Genomic DNA, 27,681 nt, shown 5'->3' with positions numbered 1-27,681 from the left:
CAGTTTGGCCAGGCGTCCAGCTCTAGGAGGAGTCTTGGTGGTTCCAAACTTCTTCAATTTAAGACTGATGGAGGCCACTGTGTTCTTGGGGACCATCAATGCTGCAGAAATGTTTTGTTACCCTTCTCCAGATCTGTGCCTCGACACAATCCTTTCTCGGAGCTCTACGGACAATTCCGTTGACCTCATGGCTTGGTTTTTTCTCTGACATGCACTGTCAACTGTGGGACCTTATATAGACAGGTGTGTCTTTCCAAATCATGTCCAATCAATTTAATTTACCACAGGTGGACTCCAATCAAGTTGTAGACATATCTCATGGATGGAAACAGGATGCACTGAGTCTCATAGCAAAGGGTCTGAATAGTTATGTAAATAAGGTATATTTTATTTTGTAAAAAAAATCTAAAAACCTGTTTTCGCTTTGTCATTATGGGGTATTGTGGGTAGATGGATTAAATATTTTGTTTCCTCATCAATTTTAAATAAAGGCTGTAACGTACAAAATTTGGAAGAAGGGAAGGGGTCTGAATACTTTCCGAATGCACTGTATAGTGTACTTACAAATGTCTGTCCTACCTCGTTTCAGTTCATTTCACCTTCAGACACTGCAGATCAGAACAATCCGTCAGGTTTTAACATGTCTGTACACGCACAGCATACACATTAACCTTCACTCAAACGCGTGTGACCCGCGCACGTATACACACACAGACAGAATTAGCAGCCAAGCACAGTAAACATGTAATAATCACAGTAACTACACCAATTAAGGCCAGAAGTCATGTGTACAGAGTACTTCCCTGTTGTTCTCTAATTAGAAACACTTAAAAAGGTCAGGAGTGACTGAACTTCCTGTATCCCACTTTCCTGCCAGGCAGCACCACAGCAAGGGCTAAGCTAGTGATGAGCTCTGGATAAAATCCCATTAAAAAGAAAGGAGGAGAATGAAAGAAAATGTGAAAGACGCAGAGTCAGACCTGCTAGGGCACGCACACTTCAGGAAGGCACAGCTCTGGTAGGCCCCTACTGACAGGCAGGTCACACTACATTAGGAGCTTAAACTCTACATTACTAGACCAGCAGGGAGAATTTCCCAGGCAGTAGACACTATGCCCTCAAGGACAAGTGTTAGGCTTCCATGATTTCTAGATATCCTATGGCAAGCTGTTCTGTAAAGAACGTCTGGTTTTTGGAGAACTCTTCATATTAGCTATATTAAAAAAAGCATAATTTTTTCCGTATTGAAGGTTGATGGATGTTATTACGTACAGTATATTACCTGTTCGTTTGGGAAATGGCGTGGAGCTTTAGTCTGGGAGCATATAAACCAGCAAAACTGATTTGAGACCACTGCTCCACAACGCCTGCAGAAGGCAGTAAAGCTCAGCACGGTACCATGGGCGTAGCAGCATAAGCACAGTGGGTGTGCTAGGTGGTTTCCACTGGGCAGGTCTCTCTCTGTGTGCACATGTACATGCTGCTTATCACTACCTCAGTCTTTGAGAGGGCATGAAAAGAACATGACGTTCTGGGAGGGGAAAACTTACCAGTTTAACCACTATGACTTTAAGCTACCATTTTGTCAAAGCGAGACTGACATGATCAAAAGCTGCATGGTTCCATTCATCTAGCATGCCATGATGTATAAAGATACTGTCATCCAAAAAGATACAATCCCCATTTATCACTCAACTTCTGTCATGCATTCATCATCTTTTGTGGGCTGGCAGAGTTTCAAATGGTTTTTCTGCCATGACAATAGTCTGGAGGGTGAGAGTAGCCGGTGTAACACAACACATCTGTGTTACATTACAATAAATGCTAGATTCTTTCATGAAAAATAACGGTTGCTGAACGCCATCAGGCTTGACCAGGTAACGATTAGACTAAGCATTAGACTTTTACAAAGAGAGAAATGAGAGATGGAATCCAACACATCATATAAATAGGACTAGAGGGCATGCATGCTGGCACTTTATATAAAAAGCAGGGTGTGCTGATTAATATTCCCAAGTATTCTAATTGAAAATGTTATTACATGCTATGTCATACAACTTTTTCCCATTCATCTGTATTGTTAATTACTAGGCAGGAAGCAAAATCCTACAAGCGACAGGCTGTGCTTGAGCTGTTGCACATAAAATAATGGGCATCTCTAGCTCAATGTCCAAAGGAGTGTTTCAGCCCCTGTCATTAGGAGCCAAGGCATACATTGCCCCTGTACATGACCTTGGAGAGGTGACGTTGGGAAGTGTCATGGTGACTGCTTTCAGACAGACTGGTGTTACATTCAGGGATTTCACACACAGTGGTAAGGCAGAGGTCCTTGCCTTCCCATAAGACCAAAGCAGGAAAGACAAGCACATACACCACAGCAAGTACTGTTAAACTCCTGCAGCAGCCAGGGGCAATGTAACAATGCAGAGTTGGGCGGTGTGTTTGTTTCCCGCCATAAGCTGAGGAAAGAGAAACAGTATCCAGGTGCTAAAACCGGTTCCCCTGCTCTCCCCAGCCTTTATGTGCTCATCCAAGGCTCAGAGGTTTATTCATGCTGTACAGAGTCACCCACACCCATGCATACACACCGTCACATTATGAAACTATATGTCATGCCAAACTCAGTGTATAAACGCAGCTAATCAAGTGTATGTAAGATAACATTGAAAGTCATGCTGAAATACTGAACAGCACTCCTCCTGTGCTTCTGTATGACTACAATATTGCAGGACATTGCCCAGGTGTGGCAAAATCGGGCAAACTTTAGGACTAAAAAGACAAAAATCGCTGTGATAACTTTTGACAAACCAGTACAAAGAGCTACCATTCTCTGGGCTCAGAGGAGTTGTGTGTCTAGAGCTGAGGAATGCATGGAATCTCCGGGTGAGAGTATAACATCTACAGATCAAGAATCCAGGTGACCTACAGGTGCCAGGAGAACAGTAGAACCAAATCACTCTGGCATCACTCCCCCTCTCCTTATACCCCTATCAGTCAGCTTAGTGTGAACCTGTTGAAAAAGTTCAGCTGTAGAGAGCACAAGATATGAGCGACAACAGCAGCATTAGGCCAGCTAACAGCCTGGCTTTACTTGGTGGCTTACAAGATCAACTGGGCCAAGAGAAATGCAGGCAAATAACACACGGTAGAAGCACGGAGGCCCATGCAGGTGAAGTGTGCAGTACCCACAGGTAAATCATGCATGTACAGCAAACACACAAAGGGTCAGAAGCCTATGGGATTGTGTGTCCCAGGACCATGTGAGGCATTGTCCGGGTCATCACAGAAGGCTGTGTCAACACATTTACTGGGCCAGTGGGTTACCCCACATTACAATGGAGGGTCCAGGAGCACACTCATCTCTGCAAGCTACTATGCACTCAAACATGATGTCTGGGTCAAACTCTGTGGTCCATGTTTACCAATACATTCCCACCAAGAGGAAAGGTGGGGTGAACATACTATTTTAAGGGAGTTGCACTGGAAGAAAGATTTACAAAACACATCCTCAATTTCTCACCAAAAGTTGTGAACAAGAGGCCATATGCCCATGACACCCTAACAACGCTAAACAAACCAATATTCCCCATGACATGGAGTATATTGTTTCAGGACACACATCAGCTGTCGGTTAGACTGAGGTTTATAATAATAGCATTGCTTGGACACAACAACACACAATCCCCAGCCAGACACATTTTGATCTCTGATGGAAACCCATTTCAGCTCATTCATAGGAGGGTGAGGAATCTATGTGAGGGAGGGCTGGGTCATAATAAGAAACAGAACCACTTGTTTCTACTTCCTGTAACTGTTCTGGCTGGGGTTTTAATGAACTGGGTGCATGCCAACACCAGCCCTCTGGCCAGGCCAGGCAATAGGCCCCATCCTCTTTGGTATGACTGAATCACCTCCAGAATAAGCTGCCATTACATTTTAATATGGCTTATCTGGAGGAATTTAACCTTCTGTGGGGATACTGTGAGCTTTTCCAGGAGCATTTCAGTATCTGATCCCAGGCACAATACTTCTAGATGCTATCTTGTAAAATGTTAGTTGCTTTCTTATTTGAGCAAGTCATGCTGTTGGTAAAAGCAAACTGCCTTTTGGAGTTACTTGCCAGAGCAAACACAGAACATGCCACGTGTTCATCGCTGAGGGCTACCTTGCGTAATAACAGCTGGACTATAAATTATATAGAAAAAGGAAGACTTTGTTATTATGACAGTATCTGTTACCTGAAGGGACGCTTTACCTGAGGCCTACCTCTTTATTACTGCTGCATCTGTGAGTAATCCACTCAGACAGGCAGCACAACAGCAATATCCCACCGTTTGAAACAGCGCCCCTGCTCAGGCCACACAACACCTCTGGTCAAATTTGAAATTTCCCTTTTCAATCTCCTTCAACAGATAATGTTTACCTATGTAACATTTTCAGGTATTACAGCAGTACACCACTGGATGGCAGAAGTCCATTCATTTCGTAGCCCCACCTGTTGGTAACACACAAATGAGAACACTAAACTTGCTCTGAACTGGGTTAAAAGAGATTTGAGGGAGAAACCTGAGGAAAAACCTTCCATGGGAGGCCTGTGCCCTGCTGTGCACAATGTGGGGAGGTATCCTGTGCTGACCTTGGCAAGGGGAGAAATACTTTCTCTCCCACTCAGTTTACATTCTCTCGCAGAGCTCTTAACAGCCAACCACTAACATGAATAGGCACTAGGGTTTAATTGCAGGAACCCGGTTACCGAGATATACCGGATTTTCCCGGGATAAATAACTGCGAGAAACCGGTAAATTATAATAAATTATGTGAACAGCATGGCGTGAAATGGAACTGTTAAATTATATGCAATGTCTAAATGTGGCTTCTCTACTGCCTCTGCATGATGAATCAACGCTCAGGGTGGGGACAGGCAGCCCATCTCAGTATGGAGCGCAGTTCACAATGTAGACCTATCATCTCATGGCAACTTCTTTTATTGTGACAGGTAGGCTAACATTTGCTGCAGCATAGCCGATGCTAGAGTAATATAAAGACTGAATGCGCGTCTAATTTACCAATCTCCATCTGGCTTTCAGGGTGACCTTGTTTTTTAATTGTAAAGATGATTTTATTTGTAATTGCAGCTGCAGAGTTTTAAAACAGCCCATCACTCAAATATCGTTGCTTTAAAATCAGTGTGCACACTCTCGCAGTCAATCCCTCTCCATCAACGCCATTCAAATTGCATCCAAAATAAATAATCCTGTTCTAGATTGCGAGATAGCGCTATCTATCTATATCCAAGCCTACCGCTTTCAGGTAATAAATTCAATGCAGTGTTAGCCATATATTTGGCTAATTATGATGAGTTACGCATAATAAGCTTCTAAATTATAGCATCTGGTCTCTTGCTCAATACGCAAGTACCGTTCCAAACATGTGCTGGTATGTCTGCTGCAGAGACAAGAGAAAGCAAGTTTTGATAAATCAGTGAAATAAAAAAATGCTCACTATTTAAAAAGATGAGGAATGAAAAAAACAAGAGTTTTGGCGCAGGTACAGCCGACTGGCGCTAGCTAATGCTACCTATAGTAGCAACAAAAATAAATACTTTTACAAATCGATAGCCTACTTGGAGTCAAATATCAATATATCATCCAAAAATAATACTGTGATATGTAATGATCGATTTTTACCCCATCACTAGTGTGCGTACCCGTGTGTGTATTTATGTTCATGCGTGAGTATGTTTTGATTGTGAGAGTCAGTGTAGTAGTAGGGCCCACTGGAAATCCAAACACCTTTCCACGTCAACTAGCAGCTCTGCGTTTCCAGCTGTGTGACTGCAGGGAGGGGTGGGTTCACTCTAGTCTGAAACAGCACTAGAACATGTTTGTGTGGTGCTGCTTGCATTACTTGGATTGTAGGTGTGATTTTCAAAACATGGCGGAATTTGCGGAATTTGAAAGTGAAACATCACTTAACGTGGCAATACCACAAGATACAGTACACTGAGAAAACATTGAAGGACTGACATTATTCAACATTCTCTCATTTAAATGTACATGCACAAGCTCCAACATGCATTGCTGAATAAGACTATGCCTGAGTAGGATATTCAGCCAGCTGCAGGTATTGTGTATTAGTCTTAAAGGGGGTACGTTTCTGTATGTTTAAACATACATTTATGGTCTAAAAGTGTGTAAGTTTATGCATGTCTTAATGTGTACATTTTTGTATGTTTTAACCTGTGTGTGCGTGCCATATTGCATCCCCTCGGAGTCTACTTCCTTGTTTTACAGTATGGAATCGCAACCTGTGTGTAACACAGAACAGGACCAATGGAAATTTGTTCACGGCATTCAATGGCTGGGGGAGGTCAAAGGGCAGCTGGTGAGTCAGAGACTGTTCAAACAGTTCTCCAGAGAGCAAACATGCCTTGGAGCGCAAGATCAGGATATTGAACTGTTTCTGATGTGCACTTTCTAGAGACTAGACTATAGTAGAATATAGCCACCTAGCCTACTTGAAATTATACCAATAAACAAAAAACATTTATAGCCACATCCTCAAATACTGTCGAGAGAGACAGAGAGAGAGCGAGCGCGCAGTAAACATAGTGATTGACTATGTTTAACATTGTTTAGCAATCAAAGTGGAGAGTGAGGATTTACATGGCAATAATCTCTTGGGTTCCCTGGTTGATCTTACCATGGCTGTGGCCCTGTGTGAAGGTCTTGCCCGTCATCGGCCGGCCCGGATTAAAGTCCTGGCTCTGTCCATTGGCATTGACGTCCTTCTTCTTCTTCCCTTTGAGCCAGCCGAATGCCCGGCCCAGGGAGCCTCGACGTTTCTTCCTTCGGCCCCCTTTGGTGAGCCTCTCATGGGCAAATACCTCCGCCAGGTCCTGGGGGATCAGGTCCCCCACAGATTCACGGCTAGACATCCCACCTCACACTGGACTTACTCCGAGAGAGAGAGGAGAGAGGAGAGAGGAGAGAGGAGAGAGAGAGAGAGAGAGAGAGGAGAGAGAGGAGAGAGAGAGGAGTCAATTAGACAAACACCACCATATTAATATAACACAATACTAGCAATTCCACTCATTGAGGAAAAACCTTTGTATAAATACTTCACCATTGTCTATTCCAATTGCTACATCAATTGCACACAAGCATTGCACCATTGGTTTCAATTTACTTCAACACATTTGATCATGCCCTTCTCTCAATGTTAGGGTGTGGGGAAGCTCAGAGCCCAGCCCACTCAACCCCCTTCTGCCCTGCCTCTCAACCAAACTTCACTGCCTCTGCAAAGAACTGGCACCGCCCTCTTCATTCCTGAACATGTAGTCATAATTCAGTGCCCCACCCGAAGCCACACAAACATACCCACAGACACTAAACAAACATATACACATGTACACCCACGTATACTCCAGCACAATACCAGAGAACTGACAGCATCCATCTCCAAAACTAGCTCACTTTTTCCTCGCTCTGTTATGGTCTCTCTTTGGCTTTCTCTCAACAACACCGATACAATGAGCTCATCCCCCCCCTCTTCCTTCCTGTCAAACTTCTTTCCTCTAAGGCAGGTTTCACAACCTCGCTCCTGGGGACCCATTGTGTTGGGTTCACTCCAGCTGAGGATTTTATTTGACACTCATCGCCATACAAGCTATGATTTGGGAAGCATTAGAGAATCTCTCCCAACCCTTGGGCTTTATCGTATGTGATGATGGTTTGGAGGCGGCAAAGGAGTTCACTATAACCGATTGGCGGCTAGGATTGGGGACTCCAGCCAAGTTACATGCAAAGCACATCAGCCAAATCTCAATTCGTCAGATAGAATGTGTGCTTGAGACATGAAACCAACACATAAGTCCCCAAAATCACTTGGCAAGATGTCCCTGTACCTTAATAGCAAAATGTCCAGGAGCCTTTAGGCCTCTAATCCTTCTAAGATGGGTTTCAAAATGATCATAAAATGGTCTCTTCTCTAACAGCACTCCGTTATAAAGTATTGAGGATCTGGAATGAGAAGTAGTGTACTGTAATTAAGGCCCTGGTTTGGCTATAACACACTAAAATGATTGTAGGCAGACGCAGGCTGCCAGACGCCCCTCACACTGGTCAGAAATGAACCGTTAATCACTCCAATTTCCTGGAGGAACGTCAGCATGCAACCACTGGAACCTCCAACTGCTCTTAAATGGAGGAATATGGGTAAACATCTCATCCCCACCCACCCAGACAGTGACCATCACTGAACTAACACCAAAGACAATACTGCTCAGGCTCGGCTTGGCTCTGCCATCCCCAGCAGGGAATTCCACAAGCAATGTCAAGAGACATATACAAGTTCATATCACATGATTGTCTAATCGGAAATGAGGGGACTTTCCCCATGCATGGTCTGTGAAAGAATCAAGAGGATAGCTGGAGAGGAGCTCATGAGTGTAAATGTTTCTCATAAGAAAACATCAGAGAGAGTACATGAGACTCAGAAGCCATACTTTGAGTTGCAGTGAAAGGCCAACAAGGCCAGTAAAGTGGGTATCCTTTAGTGAAAAGTCCCATCCCCTTTCATCCATCTGCAGTGAGCCCTGTGTTTCTCTCAATGCAAATTACAGTAATTTAGGGATGAGTGACATCCGTTAATCTAAGCAGTGGCTACATTTGACAATGTGTAGATGCAGTGAAGAGATGGGATGGCTGTCGAACACTTTGGGGGTCCGACATCTCCTGGGAGACGCAAAGCAACCTGGGATACAGTGGAGGACCGCCCACCTGACTCAGTTCAGTCTTGTCGCAAGGAACTGACCTGATAAACCAATGTCTTTCTGTTTCTCCAAATGATCTACACACATTGCACAAGATGAAGTTAGGTCTGACAAAGGCTCATGCTAATGATGCGTGGTTTGACTCATACCCGCAGGGCTGGCAGGTTGAAGAGAGAAAACAATGCATTAAAAAAATCCATAATTCTTATCTATAGGCTACATTGAGGTGTTTCATTATTTTTATATGGCATTAGTGCGTAGCCTAAGCTTTAGGGCCTAACTGTAGTGCGCCAAACACACACAAATTGCCAAATGCATTTGGGAACTTGGGCAGAAAAAGTTAACGTCGATCCACTGAGGCAAAAAGGACAATGTTGGAGAAAAGCTGCAAAATAGAGGGTTGAAAATAAATAGAAGCGAGAGCCAGGACAGTAGTCTAATGTTGGGAAAGATTTGGTGAAGTGGTAAGAGATGATGTTAGCCAGCACTGTTAAGTTATGTGTGATTGTGAGGTGCTATAGAAATTAGACAGTCACAAGACAGAGACTTTAAAATGGCACGTCAAGGGAACTGTATTGTTCAGATGGGTTAAATGGAGTAGTAGCCTAACTGAAATCTGGACACTGACTCTTGGTCAATAACCTCTCAGATAGCCTAATGTAATATGAACTCCTGCAGAAATAACCATTTCTTACCATAAAATTACACATCAAAAATGTACATTTTGACTCAGGAACAGGAGTGGAGAAATATTTATTTCTTTCAGCATCTTGAGAGAATGAATGAGTGGTTAGGATCGTCTGTAAAGGTGCCATCTTTATCAGCATAATAAAATCTGATAGTATTTCAACCACATAAAAATATGCATCCAAGCCGAACTGAGATCTTATAATTAAAAAAAAAAAAAAAATCATGTTGGGTCGTTTTAACAGCTTTTCATTTCCTTAAAGGGATATTTCATTTTTTTGTGTTTACTTTTAGTGTTGAAGCATCATCCAGACAGTTGTTTTGTTCAAAGTTCCATTCCTGAGATGTGTCTCATCTGGCTTAGTTGCTTGCATGAGCCAAATAGTGGTAGAGGTGAGACTCACCAAAAACGTGCTTCAAAATGACTCCAAATAAAATTCTACAGACGATTACGTTTTCTGGGGGCCTGTAGAAAAATGTGATATAGGACTACCTATTTCAGCAGAAGTACGTTACCAGTGTTGTTCCGCTTGCACGAGCAACAAGTATGACGCTCCAGAGTTGGCATGTCATGTCTCACTTGTCAACAGCGGATAAAGAAAACAAGCAGCATTGCACTAGCTATGTCAGAGATAAGGATACGGCTAGCCTAGATGTCCATATCTATGACAGGGATACGGACAGCCTAGATGTCCCTAGCTAGGGACATGTAGACTATCCCTGTCCTAGCTAGGGACATGTAGACTATCCCTAGTAGTTTATTACATTTACGTCATATTGTAGTGGAACAACCACTACAATAGTACATCTATATCTTTTTTTTTTGGGAGGGGGGGGGGGGGGGTTTAGAAGGATTACTTTATCCTATCCCTTAAAGAGGTGGGGTTTCAGGTGTCTCCGGAAGGTGGTGATTGACTCCGCTGTCCTGGCATCGTGAGAGAGCTTGTTCCACCATTGGGGTGCCAGAGCAGCGAACAGTTTTGACTGGGCTGAGCGGGAACTGTGCTTCCGCAGAGGTAGGGGGGCCAGCAGGCCAGAGGTGGATGAACGCAGTGCCCTTGTTTGGGTGTAGGGCCTGATCAGAGCCTGAAGGTACGGAGGTGCCGTTCCCCTCACAGCTCCCTAGGCAAGCACCATTTATTTTATTTATTTGATTTAACCTTTATTTAACCAGGAAGGGCTCACTGAGATTTAAAATCTCTTTTTCAAGAGCGTCCTGGCCAAGATAGGCAGCGCCAAGTCATTACAAAAATTACAGACAAACATGAAAAACTACAAGTAATCTAGTAAAAACCATAGAATTCACAAGAGTATAACAAAATCAAAAACAGCAAATTAAAAACATTGACATGTCAGGGAATCAGTCTCAAGATCATTCATCAGTGATTTAAAAATACCAATCGGGACAAGTTCTTCCAGTTTAAAAGTATTTTGTAAGGCGTTCCAAGACGATGGCGCAGAGTACATAAAAGCCCTTTTACCAAATTCAGTTCGGTTTGGAACAGTTAGCAGGATAAAGTCCCGCAAACGAAGAGAGTACCCACCACATTTCTGAACAATAAAAATGCCCAAATAAAAAGGTAGTAAACCCAAAATGGCTTTGTAAATAAAAGTATACCAGTGACTGAGCCTACGAGTGACTAGAGAAGGCCAGCCAACCCTGGTATACAAAGTGCAGTGGTGCGTAAGGGTTTTGCAATTTAAATCTCAGAGTGCCATGGTAAAGGGTGTCAATTGATCTCAAACACTGAGTGGAAGCATTCATATATAAAATATCCCCATAGTCTAGTAAAGGCATAAATGTAGCTGATACTAGCCTCCTTCTGGCTTCAAAAGGAAAAACAAGCCTTATTCCCAAAATAAAATCCTAATTTCTTTTAGCTGTTCACTCACAAGGTTTTCAAGTATTTTCACCAGGGGTGACAGCTTTAAGATTGGCCTATAATTATTTAAGAGTTGTACCTCCCCCTTTTAAAAGTGGCAGGACAAATGCTGATTTCCAGATCTTTGGAATTTCATTACATTCCAGGGTTAGATTAAACAGATATGTAAGTGGTTCAGCTATGAAATCAGCTGCCAGATTTAAAAAGCAGGGATCCAAAAGATCAGGACCTGCAGGCTTTCTCTGATCTAAGGATTTCAGGGCTTTATGTACCACCTGCACTGAGAATGGCAAAAAACTAAAAGTTTGACCAGCTCTCACTGGTTCATCCACACAAGGTTGTACAGAGACAGAGGACACCGAATCAAACAGCCTACCAGATGATACAAAGTGTTCATTGAAACAATTCAGCATTTCAGTTTTGTCATATACAGCAAAAGAGTCCTTCAAAACACATGACGGTAATTCATTAGCATTACTGTTACCAGACATAGACTTAATAGCCTCCCAAAACTTTCTAGGGTCATTCAGGTTATCAGTGGTAACAGACATAAAATATTCAGACTTGGCCTTCCTAAGAAGAAAAGAACACTTGTTTCGTAACTGCCTAAAAACAAGCCAATCAGCATCAGAACACGATTTCCTTGCTTTAGCCCAGGCTAGATTACGGTCGTGAACAATGCAAGACAGCTCAGAAGAAAACCATGGATTATCCCTCCCTTTAACCCTGAACCTGCGGAATGGAGCATGTCTATTTACTATTTGGAGAAAACCATCATGAAAGAATTTCCAGGCAGTTTCCACATCAGGGAATCTCAATCTTGCTCAATCTTGCTCCAGTCAAAATAAAATAAATCATGAAAGAAAGCCTGCTCATTAAAACACTTCAGATTTCTCTTACGAATAAAACGTGGGTTAGTCTTAGGAATCTTAGTATTTCTAATAGCAACAATAGCACAATGGTCACTTAAATCATTACAAAACACACCAACCGCAGAATACCATGGTCTTATAGGGGTCAGTGTCTCCTGACCCCTCCTGTCTCAGCCTCCAGTATTTATGCTGCAGTAGTTTGTGTGTCAGGGGGCTAGGGTCAGTCTGTCACATCTGGAGTATTTCTCTTGTCTTTTCCAGTGTCCTGTGTGTATTTAAATATGCTCTCTAATTCTCTCTCTCGGAGGACTACCTGGCCTGATGACTCCTTGCTGTCCCCAGTCCACCTGGCCGTGCTGCTGCTCCAGTTCCAACTGTTCTGCCTGCGGCTATGGAACCCTGACCTGTTCACCGGACATTCTACCGGTCCCAGACCTGCTGTCCCAGACCTGCTGGAACCCTGACCTGTTCACCGGACCTGCTACCTGTCCCAGACCTGCTGTTTTCAACTCTCTAGAGACAGCAGGAGCGGTAGAGATACTCTCAAAGATCGGCTATGAAAAAGCCAACTGACACTTACTCTTGTGTTACTGACTTGTTACACCCTCGACAACTACTATGATGATGATTATTATTATTATTATTATTATTATTATTATTATTATTTTGACCATGCTGGTCATTTATGAACATTTGAACATCTAGGCCATGTGCTGTTATAATCTCCACCCGGCACAGCCAGAAGAGGACTGGCCACCCCTCATAGCCTGGTTCCTCTCTAGGTTTCGTCCTAGGTTTTGGCCTTTCTAGGGAGTTTTTCCTAGCCACCGTGCTTCTACACCTGCATTGCTTGCTGTTTGGGGTTTTAGGCTGGGTTTCTGTACAGCACTTTGAGATATCAGCTGATGTAAGAAGGGCTATATAAATACATTTGATTTCATTTGTAGCAGATGCGAGCTTCAACTGGAAGCCAGTGGAGTGTGCGGAGGAGCGGGGTGACGTGATAGAACTTGGGAAGATTGAACACCAGACGGGCTGCGGCGTTCTGGATGAGTTGTCGGGTTTTTTGTTGTTGGTTACTGTACCACCAAATGAATTTTGCTCTGCCCGGAGTACCCCTTAAGTACCCCCTTGTGTGCGTTTGTAGGGATATAACATGTTTCTATGTTCTTTAACTTATTCAAAAGTGTTTTTTTTCTATTAGTTGTATGTGTTGTGTCAACACCTTTATATTACTAATGTATTGTCAAAAACACATACCTGCACAGTGCGTCTTTATTTGGGAACATGTTTGTGTCTCATAAAAACAAGCTTTTATTTGGGAACATGTTGAAGAACAAGTAACTTTGTTGTTCACATACACATAGCCAGTTATACACCGTGTATTTACATGGTTACAGCCATGTTGTGTAATAACACCAAGTTCAGTCTTCATACATTCTTCAGAATCAAGTGGTTCAGAGAAGCGGGTGTGCGTCCGCCGACGCCTTGAATCCAACGTATACTCCTGAAGGTAAAGGATACTTTCTACGGATGGCCTCAACGACGCATGACGAGTAACACTGTCTGTTACCTTTTCTAAGCTACTCCCTTGAGTGCCCATTCCATCACAATGCGAAATGCAACAAGACAATATTTACTATGGAACAGCGGAAAATATCAACAAGGGATCATTATATGAAACAGAAAATACATTAAAATTGATATGTATACATTATTTATAAGTTCAATTTCAAATGTTTACTTCCTCTATGGACAGCTGCCCGCTTGGTACAGCTGGACATGGTCGCTATTTTAAGTTGATCTTAGGGACATGGAAAAACATTTCAATTACTCCTGGGTTGATAAGGGCTAGGAGCTCTGCATGATCTGTCACACAGACTGTTGTGCTGTGATCGACATCATCAGTGTCTTTGGTTGGCATTATCAAGTCCAAATCGGAACAGCACAGACATTCAATTTCGGTCAACATTGGCTTGAATTTCTCTCAGATTTTTCACATTTACACCACCAGTTCCCCGAGTTTGTGGGGATGTTAAGAAAAACTATGGTTGGGGGGGGTGAGTCTGGCCACTGCATGGCTCATGCAAGCAACTAAGCCAGCCAAAGAAATCTCAGGAATGGAACTCTGACCATAACTGTCTGGATGATGCTTTAACACTGAAAGTAAGTGGAAATGTCTAAAATGCAAAATAAAAAAAGGAAATATCCCTTTAAACTGGTCAAATCTTTCACGTTTTCTCCCTGGTCCCTAAACGTCTTTGCTGGCCGAGAGAAGCAGATATGAAAGAGGAAAGAGAAACCTTAGCGATGTCAACTAGATTGAAGCATTCTATTGATTTATGACATTCTGGTGAGTAAGAGTTTATTAGTCTTCTACGGCAGTGGTTCGCAAACTTTTTATAGTTCCGTACCCCTTTAAACATTCAACCTCCAGCTGCGTACCCCCTCTAGCACCAGGGTCAGCGCCCTCTCAAATGTTTTTTGCATCATTGTAAACCTGCCACACACACACTATACATTTATTAAACATAAGAGTACGTCACTTCCCACAAGCCAGGTTGTGACAAATAGCTCTTATAGGACCAAGGCACAAATAATAATTTAGCTCTTTAATTAACCATCCTACATATAAAACCTAATTTGTTAATCGAAAATTGTGAATAACTCACCACTGGTTAATGAGAAGGGTGTGCTTGACAGTATGCGCCTAACTCTGCAATGTTGGGTTGTATTGGAGAGAGGCTCAGTTTTAAATCATTTTCCACACAGTCTGTGCCTGTATTTATTTTTCATGCTAGTGAGGGCTGAGAATCCACTCTCACATAGGTAAGTGGTTGCAAAAGGCATGTTGCAAAGGGCATCAGTGTCTTAACAGCACGATTTTCCAAGGTAGTATGCTCTGAGTGCAGCCCAATCCAGAAATCTGGCAGTGGCTTCTGATTAAATTCAATTTCGATGAGGCTCTCTTGTTCAGATATCGATAAGTGGAGGCAGGGCATGAAAGGGATAACGTATCCAGTTGTTTGTGCCATCCGTTTCGGGAAAGTACCTGCGTAATTGCGCACCCAACTCACTCATGCTTCGCTATATCACATTGGACATTGTCCATAAGCTTGAGTTCATTTGCACACAAAAAAATTTAAAAAATCAATCATACAATGATGGAAGGACCTGGGTGTTGTCCTTGTTAAGGCAGACAGAGAAGAGCTCAAACTTCTTAAATCATAGCCTCAATTTTGTCCCGCACATTGACTATAGTTGGAGAGTCCCTGTAATCCTAGATTCAGATCATTCAGACGAGAAAAAACATCACCCAGATAGGCCAGTCGTGTGAGAAACTCGTCATCATGCAAGCAGTCAGACAAGTGAAAATTATAGTCAGTAAAGACAACTTTAAGCTCATCTCTAAATTCCAAAAAATGTCTCAATACTTTGCCCTTTGATAACCAGTGCACTTCTGTAAGTTGTAAAAGCGTTACATGGTCGCTGCCCATATCATTGCAAAGTGCAGAAAATACATGAGTTCAGGGGCCTTGCGTTAACAAAGTTAACCACTTTCACTGTAGTGTCCAACACATCTTTCAAGCTGTCAGGCATTCCCTTGGCAGCAAGAGCCTCTCGGTGGATGCTGCAATGTACCCAAGTGGCGTCCAGAGCAACTCCTTGCACGTGCGTTACCACTCCACTATGTCTCCCTGTCATGGCTTTTGCACCATCAGTACAGATAACACATCTTGACCACCAAAGTCCATTTGATGTCACAAAGCTGTCCAGTACTTTAAAAATATCCTCTCCTGTTGTCCTGGTTTCCAGAAGAGGATGTCTTCCTTAAATTGACCCCCATAAACATAACGGACATATACCAGGAGCTGTGCCAGGCCCGCAAGTCTGTTGACTCATCCAGCTGTAACGCATAAAATTCACTGCCTTGTATGCAAAGCAGTAATTGTTTCAAAACATCTCCTGCCATGTCACTGATGCATCGTGAAACAGTGTTGTTTGATGAAGACATTGTATAGTTTTTTTTGGTCTTTTCCACCAGCAATATCCACAGCAGCAGGAAGAATTAAGTCCTCCACAATAGTATGGGGCTTGCCTGTCCTAGCCACTTGGTAGCTCACCATACAAGACGCTTCTAGCCCCTTATTAATGTTATTTGTTGCTTTTATACAAGTCTTACTACTCAAAAGTAATCTTAATTCTCGCACAAAAAACTCCTGTGGCTTATTTTTCAAATTGCCATGTTTTGCTTAAAGGCTTAATCAAGTTGTGAGAGAGTACTTTTGCACAGATAACACACTGTGGCTAAGGAAAGGCACTCCTCCCAATACAAGTGAACCCCAAATCAATGTAGTTCTCATCATATTTGCGCCTCTTAGATGGTCCAACGTCCCTGTCTGTTGTTCGGTGCTTTCCCGGGTAAGGGGGCAGTAGATCTTCGGCTGCATCAGATTCACAACTGTCAGTGTCCATGCTAGCTGGGCTAACAACAAATGTAGAATTACTGATGTTAGCATTGGATGTGCTCGTGGAAGCAGAACAACTTGTCGTCGACAGGTGCAGTAGAGCTGGTAGTAGCAGTACTACCAGTAGAGCTGGTATGTGTCACTATGGACGTGGGCCTTACTTTTTTTTGACCATTTATCAATATTCGAGCAAACGGAATGAGCAGCAGCTATGTTTGGCTACATACGGACCGTTAGAGGAATCCCGCGAGAGAGTAATGGTTAATGTGATTGGATGTTAATTATTTCACTAGGCTACCTGTATTTAACATTGTGTTATTTCGCTGAACACTAGATGGTTTAAATGTTCTTTTTGGCAGTGAAACGAGGCTACTCAGGTGAGAAAAAAACTCACCCAAATGTATAACCCCGTTGGAAAATATAAATGGACGTTTGAAAAATGTGCAGAATATAGATGTTTCTTTCTTTAAAAATAAAGTGAATCACAACGCGTACCCCAGTTTGGGAATACCTGTTCTAGGGTAACAAGTAATGACAGAAGAGAAGCTGCATTTGCATGTATCTAATTATAGACAAGTTGACTAACAAATAGCCTACCAAAATGTTGGAAATTATATGAAGAAACATATGCCTATCAAAAAATTGTTCCGCCATCTCTGACTGGGCATTTTCTATATTTGCGGGTTAGGGTCAGGGGCGGGCCTCAGATTTTCACTTTATCACATATACAGTACCAGTCAAAAGTCTGGACACACCTACTCATTCAAGGGTTTTTCTTTATTTTTACTATTTTCTACATTATAGAATAATAGTGAAGAAATCAAAACTATGAAATAACACATATGGAATCATGTAGTAACAAAAAAGTGTTTTGTTACTACAAATATATACTGCTCAAAAAAATAAAGGGAACACTTAAACAACACAATGTAACTCCAAGTCAATCACACTTCTGTGAAATCAAACTGTCCACTTAGGAAGCAACACTGATTGACAATACATTTCACATGCTGTTGTGCAAATGGAATAGACAACAGGTGGAAATTATAGGCAATTAGCAAGACACCCCCAATAAAGGAGTGGTTCTGCAGGTGGGGACCACAGACCATTTCTCAGTTCCTATGCTCCCTGGCTGATGTTTTGGTCACTTTTGAATGCTGGCGGTGCTTTCACTCTAGTGGTAGCATGAGACGGAGTCTACAACCCACACAACTGGCTCAGGTAGTGCAGCTCATCCAGGATGGCACATCAATGCGAGCTGTGGCAAGAAGGTTTGCTGTGTCTGTCAGCGTAGTGTCCAGAGCATGGAGGCGCTACCAGGAGACAGGCCAGTACATCAGGAGACGTGGAGGAGGCCGTAGGAGGGCAACAACCCAGCAGCAGGACCGCTACCTCCGCCTTTGTGCAAGGAGGAGCAGGAGGAGCACTGCCAGAGCCCTGCAAAATGACCTCCAGCAGGCCACAAATGTGCATGTGTCTGCTCAAACGGTCAGAAACAGACTCCATGAGGGTGGTATGAGGGCCCGACGTCCACAGGTGGGGGTTGTGCTTACAGCCCAACACCGTGCAGGACGTTTGGCATTTGCCAGAAAACACCAAGATTGGCAAATTTGCCACTGGCGCCCTGTGCTCTTCACAGATGAAAGCAGTTTCACACTGAGCACATGTGACAGACGTGACAGAGTCTGGAGACGCCGTGGAGAACATTCTGCTGCCTGCAACATCCTCCAGCATGACCGGTTTGGCGGTGGGTCAGTCATGGTGTGGGGTGGCATTTCTTTGGGGGGGGCCGCACAGCCCTCCATGTGCTCGCCAGAGGTAGCATGACTGCCATTAGGTACCGAGATGAGATCCTCAGACCCCTTGTGAGACCATATGCTGGTGCGGTTGGCCCTGGGTTCCTCCTAATGCAAGACAATGCTGGACCTCATGTGGCTGGAGTGTGTCAGCAGTTCCTGCAAGAGGAAGGCATTGATGCTATGGACTGGCCCGCCCGTTCCCCAGACCTGAATCCAATTGAGCACATCTGGGACATCATGTCTCGCTCCATCCACCAACGCCACGTTGCACCACAGACTGTCCAGGAGTTGGCGGATGCTTTAGTCCAGGTCTGGGAGGAGATCCCTCAGGAGACCATCCGCCACCTCATCAGGAGCATGCCCAGGCGTTGTAGGGAGGTCATACAGGCACGTGGAGGCCACACACACTACTGAGCCTCATTTTGACTTGTTTTAAGGACATTATATCAAAGTTGGATCAGCCCGTAGTGTGGTTTTCCACTTTAATTTTGAGTGTGACTCCAAATCCAGACCTCCATGGGTTGATAAATTGGATTTCCATTGATTCTTTTTGTGTGATTTTGTTGTCAGCACATTCAACTACGTAAAGAAAAAAGTATTTAAGATTATTTCATTCATTCAGATCTAGGATGTGTTATTTTAGTGTTCCCTTTATTTTTGTGAGCAGTGTATTTTAGATTCTTCAAAGTAGCCAACCTTTGCACACTCTTGGCATTCTCTCAACCTCCACCTGGAATGCTTTTCCAACAGTCTTGAAGGAGTTCCCACATATGCTGCGCACTTGTTGGCTGCTTTTCCTTCACTCTGCGGTTCAACTCATCCCAAATCATCTCAATTGGGTTGAGGTCGAGTGATTGTGGAGGCCAGGTTATCTGATGCACCACTCTATCACTCTCCTTCTTGGTCAAATAGCCCTTACACAGCCTGAAGGTGTGTTGGGTCATTGTCCTGTTGAAAAACAAATAGTCCCACTAAGGGCAAACCAGTTGGGATGGCATATCACTGCAGAATGCTGTGGTAGCCATGCTGGTTAATTGTGCCTTGAATTCAAAATAAATCACTGACAGTGTCACCAGCAAAGCACCATCACACCTCCTACTCCATGCTTCACGGTGGGAACCACAAATGCGGAGCTCATCCGTTCACCTACTCCGCATCTCACAAAGAAAGCAGTTGGAACCAAAAATCTTAAATTTGGTTCAAAGTTCTTGACATTTTACAGATTACTTTAAGACATGAGTGTTAGTCAATGATGGACTGTCTTTTCTCTTTGCTTATTTGAGCTGTTCTAGCCATAATATGGACTTCATCTTTTACCAAATAGGGCCATCTTCTGTATACCACCCCTACCTTGTCACAAAACGGACTGGCTCAAATGCATTAAGGAAATAAATTCCACAAATTAACTTTTAACAAGGCACACCTGTTAATTGAAATGCATTCCTAGTGAATACCTCATGAATCTGGTTGAGGTAGTCACCAGCCCTACCTTGTCACAAAACGGACTGGTACTAGTAACCAAAAGTTACTACAAATATATTTGATATTTGTGATTCTTCAAAGTAGCCACCCTTTGCCTTGATGACAGCTTTGCACTGCCTTGACAACAGATTCCATATGTTATTTAATCGTTTTGATGTCCTCACCATTATTCTACAATGTAGAAAATAGTAAAAATAAAAGAAAAACCCTTGAATGAGTAGGTGTGTCCACACTTTTGACTGTGGTACTGTGGTCGGGCGGTTGCGGATAGGTTCTTAGCAATTGCGGGCGGGTGCAGGTGAACAAACAGCTGACCCGCGCATCACTAGCTTATGCGTTTATAAGTAAGAAGTCTAAACCACATTCACATTAGCACATAAGAGATCATTAATGACAACATTGTATATCGTTCCAGTGGATCTAATCACAATGCTGTTGCTGTACAGTCATGACCAATCCTTAGATAAATACATGTTTGCCTAAGTATACAACAGAGCACTTAGGACTATTGTGAACACTTTAGTCGGGACGTTACCATAGAGACCCTCTTTCTCACACACACAAATTAAGAATCAGGACACACCAAAACTCTGTCACACAAAGTTGCCCCTGCCAAAATTACACAGTTGCTTCATTGGCACTGTAATTATAGTACTCCAAACCACACAGCTCAATGGTGGCTGGGTGTTGACGCAAATGATACACACATAATAATACACACAAAAAAGAGGGTTAAGGACAAAAATCACACGTTCCTTGAGACTTTAAGGTATAAACATTGATTAATACGTGGCTATTGATTTACCTGCATCCACACACACGAGCAATCATTGGCCTCCCCTGTGATTTTCCAGCCCAGCCCAATCCTGCTGGAGCAGACCTGTGCTCTGACATGCTGTTTACTTTGCCCTCACAATAGATGTGGTGCTTTCACATTGGCCAGGAGAAACGTCTACTTAACAGTCCTACACAGCACAACAGCAGCTAAATAGCTCATCAGTAACTACAAGACAGTGTATCGGATAGAATGTTGTGTTTGCCTCCCTTCTTTGAGAACTGAACGGCTTGTGATTGTATATCTTGGAGCAGCGAGGGCCCTGACAGTTTGCACTACCGTATGTCATCGACCCACATCAATTCCATGGGATCTGGAGGTCTCCCGTTTTATGAGGAAGCCTGGGGAGTGAAGCAGTGAAAAGCTGCTTTGCCTGAAGCAACCATCAGACCCACACACCACTATGTACGTAAACCAGGCCACATATCCAACATCTGCAGTGCAGCTCATCCCGAGTATCCCAATCCAGCTATTGAAGGGTGTATATTTCCTGGTTCAAATGTAACACAGCAAAGACGGACCAGTTTGTGCGACTTTGGTTTGGTTAACCAAACCTGCTATGGCAGACATATACAGACCAGTGTAATGCAACAGCACAACCTATACAGTGCCTTCAGAAAGTATTCACTCTTTTTCCACATTTTGTTGCGTTACAGCCGGAATTTAAAATGGATTAAAATTAAGATTGTGTGTAGGCCAGTGACAAACAATACCCCATAACGTCAAAGGGGAATGAAAAGCTGAAATGTCTTGAGTCAATAGGTATTCCACCCCTTTGTCATGGCAAGCCTAAATACTAATAAGTCACACAATAAGTTGCATGGCCTCACTGTGTGCAATAATAGTATTTAACATGATTTTCTAATGACCATCTCATCTCTGTACCCCACACATACAGATAATTGTAAGGTCGAGCAGGGAGCAGTGAATTTCAAACAGATTCAACCACAAAGACCAGGGAGGTTTTCCAATGCCTCGCAAAGAAGGGCACCTATTGGTAGATGGGTAAAAAAAAAAAAATCAGACATTGAATATCCCTTTGAGCATGGTGAAGTTATTAATTACATTTTGGATGGTGTATCAATACACCCAGTCATTACAAAGATACAGGTGTCCTAACTCAGTTGCTGGAGAGGAAGGAAACCACTCAGGGATTTCACCATGAGGCCAATGTTGACTTTAAAACAGTTACAGTTTAATGGCTGTGATAGGAGAAAGTGGAGGATGGATCAACAACATTGTAGTTACTCCACAACACTAATCTAATTGACAGTGAAAAGAAGGTTGTCTAGCAATGATCAACAACCAATTGACAGCGCTTGAAGAATACTGAAAATAGGCAAATATTGCACAATCCAGGTGTGGAAAGCTCTTGTAGACTTACCCAGAAAGATTCACAAATGTAAATCGATGCAAAAGGTGATTCTAACATGTATTGACTCATGGAGTTGAATACTTATCTATTCAAGATATATTAGCAGTTTATTTTAATGATTGTATTTATTTTTAACAAATGTTAGAATTTTTCTTCCACTTTCACATTAGAGTATTTTGTGTAGATCGTTGACAAAAGAAAATGACAATTAAATAAATGTTTATCCCACTTTGAAACAACAAAATACTGTAAAAGTCAAGGGGCGTGAATACTTTCTGAAGTATTGTGTAAGTGAGGGTTGGAATAAGTTTACACTACAGGAGTTGTTGCAAAAGTGACTCAGAGTGAAGAAGCAGACCAGGCTGGTACATGTGCCCGTGGGGACAAGTCAAAAAGGGTGTGGCAGTGAAACAGACGCCTTTGTTTAAAGAGTGAGTATAGCTTGGTTTAAGCAGGAGTACATTCACCTTTATATAGGAGTTTGGGCTCCAGGATTTAAAGTGGCAGAGCAGAGTTTAAGATCTAGTCAGACTCAGTACAGCATCCCCTCCAACCCAACGGCTCCCCAGGGTAGTATAAGCTACAGTTTTGAATAGAGTAACACTTTGTGAAATAATGTGAGGTGCTGCTATAATAGAGTGTTAACATTTTACTAGTGTGAAAGTGGCTTTACTGTTCTTTCATAAATCAGGGTGTGCCTTTATTCTGTAGCCGTTATCAAACAAAGGAGAGCAGCCGCACTCAAATAAAGGGCATTCTACAGAGAGGTCAATTTAGAACACCATACACATTCTAAACAAGAGACGTGCATGCATTCATTATGTATGTCGATTGCTGTAGGTGAGGCACCACTATAGGGGAACACTGGAATAATCCAATGAATTCAATTTCCTAAGAAGGATAGTCACATGAAGCAATAACAGCGGGTGGTGGTTTCTAAAACATTTTGTTATGTTGTGCAAATGGCTCTGGGCAGTTCCTAGTCTTCCCATTTACTTTTTGTGCAAAACATTAGAAAAAGAGGAAGCATTGAAATACATCCGATAAGACACAAATGGCCTTCAAAAGAGAGAGGCTGAATGCCAGGATTTCAAGAATACTGTATAGAGCTATGCATTTTTCTTGAGAGGAAATCCCTTACGTACGTTTTGTCTTTGCTATTAAAAGATGTGTGGATCAGGATAGTGATAAAAATGCAACAACAGTACATGCCAATGAAGTGTGAGATAAGGTCCGTCGACAGTGAATCAGGGTCATTGTTATTTTATTAGTACTTTCTGGGGGGGGCCCATCCTTTTGTCCTTTTTGGAGGACAAAAGTAACTTTGCTTTACATTTTTGTTTTTACAGATTTTTTGTTACATATGGGCAATTCCACAGCAGACTCAGATTTTTCACTTAAAATGTATGCCAAACAAAAAACTATTGATTTCAAAGTTTAACAAACCATACAACTATGTACAGGGAAGACTTAATTTACACAGAACATTGTACAAAAACCCATTGACGAAGAACTGTGCAGATGCAAAGTTTAACAGAATTTCTGTAAAATCTCCCTCACTTTTTTTTACGAGTCCACGTTTTCCAAAAAAAACTCTAATCTTTGGTCCGAATTAAGATTCAATGGTGTCTGCAGAAAGAATAGGGTTATTGAACTACAGTAAGTAAAGTGGATTTACTCCCACTAACGGAATAGCGGAAACAAAATTTCATCATGGGTCCCTTATCTGTGCTACGCAGAAATGCATAGTTGTGGATATGAATGGCATTCTCTTCATGGGGATGTTTCCTGAATAGGTACACAAATGTAGAAATAAGCAATATCCTCCTTTGCATACTTGGGTATTATTCTACACACTGGCTATTATTTTAATGAGCTCTTCCCCCAAACAACACCAAATTTGGTTGGTCCGGACCAAATCTGAACTAATCATAGACATCTATGTTTCACAAATTTGGACATCAGAGTACAGCACAGTAGAATAGAGTTCAGTACATTATAGTGTAGTCAACTCTAGTGTGCTCTACTGTTTACTATACTGAACTCTACTTTTCTTTACTCTACTGTATTGTTCAAACTTGTGAACCCAACAGTGGTTTGTGACTATGATTTAACTCTTTAGCCAATTCAATTGCAGAAATTCTGTTACCGATTTTTTGGAAATTCCATTACCGATCTGGTAACAGAATTAAAAGTTTTAAGCACTTAAAAAAAATACATCTGGTGACCACCATTTGCCTAATGCAGCGGAACACATCACCTTCAACAGCCTGATCAACTCTATGTGATTGTGGCCTGTGGAATGTTCCACTCTTCAATGGCTGTGCGAAGTTGCTGGATATTGGTGGGAAATGGCATACACGTCGATCCAGAGCATCCCAAACGTGCTCAATGGGTGACATGTCTGGTGAGTATGCAGACCATGGAATAACTGGGACATTTTCAGCCTCCAGGAATTGTGTACAGATCCTTGCGACATGGGGCCGTGCATTACCATACTGAAACATGAGGGGATGGCGGCGAATGAATGGCAAGACAATGGGCCTCAGGATCTTGTCACAGTATCTCTGCACATTGGAATTGCCATAGATAAAATGCAATTGTGTTAGTTGTCTGTAGCTTATGCCTGCCCATAACATAACCCCACTGCCCCCATGGGCGCTATGTTCACATCAGCAAACCGTACGCCCAGACGATGCCATACACGCTGTCTGCCATCTGCCCGGTAAAGTAGAAACTGGGATTTATCTGTGAAGAGCACACTTCTCCAGTGTGCCAGTATCGAACATTTGGCCACTGAAGTCAGTTACAACGCCGAACTGCAGTCAGGTCAAGACCCTAGTGAAGATGACGAGCATGCAGAGAAGCATCCCTGAGACAGTTTCTGCAGAAACTCTTCGGTTGTGCAAACCTACAGTTTCATCAGCTGTCTGGTCTTAGAAGATCCCGCAGATGAAGAAGCCGGATGTGGAGGTCCACGGCTGGCGTGGTTACACGTGGTCTGCGTTTGTGAGGCCAGTTGGACATACTGCCAAATTCTCTAAAATGAAGTTGGTGGCTTATGGTACAGAAATTAACATTAAATTAACTGGCAACAGCTCTGGTGGACATTCCTGCAGTCAGCATGACAATTGCATGCTCCATTAAAACTTGAGCCTTCTGTGGCATTGTGTTGTGTGACAAAACTGCACATTTCAGAGTGGCCTTTTATTGTCCTCAGCACAAGGTGCACCTGTGTATATGATCAAGCTGTTTAATCAGCTTCTTGATATGCCACACCTGTCAGGTGGATGGATTATCTTGGCAAAGGAGAAATGCTCACTAACAGGGATGTAAACAAATTTGTGAACACAATTTGAGAGAAAAGCTTTTTTGTGTATATGGAAAATGTCAGGGATCTTTTATTTCAGCTCATGAAATGAAACTACATGTTGTGTTTATATTTTTGTTCAGTATACATAGTGTTTTCAGTAATAACTACTACCGATCATGAGGTTTTTAATCCCACCCCTCTGCTACTCTCATTCGGGGTCATTGTTGCTGTAAGGGGGAATACGTGGAGCCGAGCACAAATCTGTTCAAGTCTGAGTGCTTTTGGGACACTGTAGCCATGCAGCGGCTTGTCTAAGAGTAGAGGCTGCATTCCTGAGAGATTGATAATTGCTGAGGAACTCCCCTTTCCAAATCTCCTTCAGCCTCTCTCTCTCGTTCTCCTTTCTCACGACTGGGCACTTGAATCTGCCTGTTTCTAGACCTCAGTGTTGCTGTGGGCCTAAGCCTGGACCTCTGTATTTTTGGAAGAAAACCAGGGGAGAATAAGTATTTTGACAGTACTGACAGTGGCTACTGGGAAAAAACACAGCTGTGGCTTAAAATACATCCTCTCCTGCCACCTCTAGCCTCTGTTCTCGCCAGATAAAACAAGCCCTCTGTGCCCTGACCACAATAACACACACACACCCACTGAGCATGCTGAGAGGACTAGGAAACCATATAGTGGAAACTAGATGGGACATGCAGAAATACAGGAGAACAGTCTAATCCAGCAGTGGAAAGATGCAAATGTTCTATGTAAATGTTTTTTTTTACATTTCAGAAGGCTTAAATGGGCAACTAGAAGAAAGTATGTCCCATTTGGCAAATACTACTGAAACACAGTCCCCCAGCTTATACTTATGCACCGTCAAGGACAGTCAGACAGAACATGAGACACACACATTGAGGGGCAATGTTTTAACTCATTAATATTGATAAAAGGTTCAATGATGACAGATGAGTAACTCAGCCAATCCCACTGATTAAACCTATTGTCTGCCACTCAGTCTACACACAGAAGGCTCCTCACTACACTGCAGACCTGAGTCACTGCTGATTCCACTACACTCACAAGACTGTCGCCCATTCCAGACTGTGATTAGAACGTCTACAGCCCATCATAATAGCGGGATGTTCTCTTTCCACTGCTGCAATGGTTACTGTGGTCATTCTACTGAGTTCTCCCAACACCGACTACAGTCTAGAGACTGAGCTATTCTTCCTCTTAGCACCCTCAGTCTGTCATGCCCTCACCCCTCTCTTACTAGTGTCCTGAGTTTTTCATGGTCAAGTTCCAACCTGGGGGAAAAGTCAGGGCCCTAGCTGTGCAGAGGCATCCCCTCCTGGCTCTGTGGTTACATAAGGCACCTGTTATCTCCATGGAAACAAGCCATGGCCTGGCTTGCGGCCAGGTGAGAAGGAAGCACCACCAGTAAAGGACACACCCTTCCTTAACAAAAGTATCTAGTCTCCACTACAGTTCAGACTGTTCAGTAGAGGTCAGGGTGAGCTCATTAAGGGCAGAGGTTAGATTGGGGGGGGGGGGGGTGAAATGGTCAGGAAAGAGACTATACGCCAATGTTCATTAGCAGACTACACTGGTAATTACTGCTAATTATCAGGTTGTAGTTGTCCATAATAACATTAATGAGAAAGAACAAGCAACTGACATTATGTGACGACATCTAGCACGACTGATAAATCTGGCCAATTTGTCTCCAAAAAGGACTCTTTATCCATGGAAAGACACCAATACATTTCCCAACTGATCTGCAGTCAAAACAATGTTATGCTTTAAGCTTCCAGTTCAAAGTCCATGGACAGGCAATGTACAGTATGTCTGCAAACAGAGGGAGACCCTGGGGAACTGAGAACATCAGGTTATCTTCACTCAAGATAAAGGATATAGGAAATAAATTAGACTTCCATGTGGCCATTTACTGGGCGAGATCGTGCCAACCAACATCACCAGTGCCATAAGACTGTCAGTGTCCATGAGTACTGCTCAGATAATTAATAGAAAAACTGATTTAGCCTTTCATTGCAAAGACCTCCTTAGTAAATCTTGTTTAGGATTATGTCTTTCTACCTGTTTGTTTAACTGTTCCTGGATCACCAAAGGCCAAGCTACACAAATCTCCACCCCCTCTGACCCTTCATCCCACTTCTGACATTCATGTTGGGCTCCCGA

General features: G+C 42.8%; 1 protein-coding gene across 8 annotated transcripts in view; it reads right to left on the bottom strand.

Annotated features, from left to right (window-relative positions):
• LOC115162407 (uncharacterized protein KIAA1522 homolog) overlaps positions 1-27,681 on the bottom strand; it is a 39,338-nt gene that overhangs the window by 9,795 nt on the left and 1,862 nt on the right. For 2 of the 8 annotated variants that reach the window (XM_029713680.1, XM_029713686.1), the window contains exon 2: positions 6,703-6,953. In XM_029713680.1, coding sequence (XP_029569540.1) covers positions 6,703-6,937 — 235 coding nt within the window. In that variant the 5' untranslated portion in view covers positions 6,938-6,953. Of the gene's footprint in view, positions 1-6,702; positions 6,962-7,125; positions 7,217-27,681 lie in introns of those variants that run through there. The other 6 variants (XM_029713682.1, XM_029713687.1, XM_029713684.1 and 3 more) reach the window with 5 other exon arrangements.

Source organism: Salmo trutta, chromosome 25, assembly GCF_901001165.1.
Source record: "Salmo trutta chromosome 25, fSalTru1.1, whole genome shotgun sequence".
NCBI classification, from domain to species: domain Eukaryota; kingdom Metazoa; phylum Chordata; class Actinopteri; order Salmoniformes; family Salmonidae; genus Salmo; species Salmo trutta.
The sequence above is the reverse complement of the archived record's forward strand: the minus strand, read 5'-3'. Positions and strand labels throughout refer to the sequence as shown.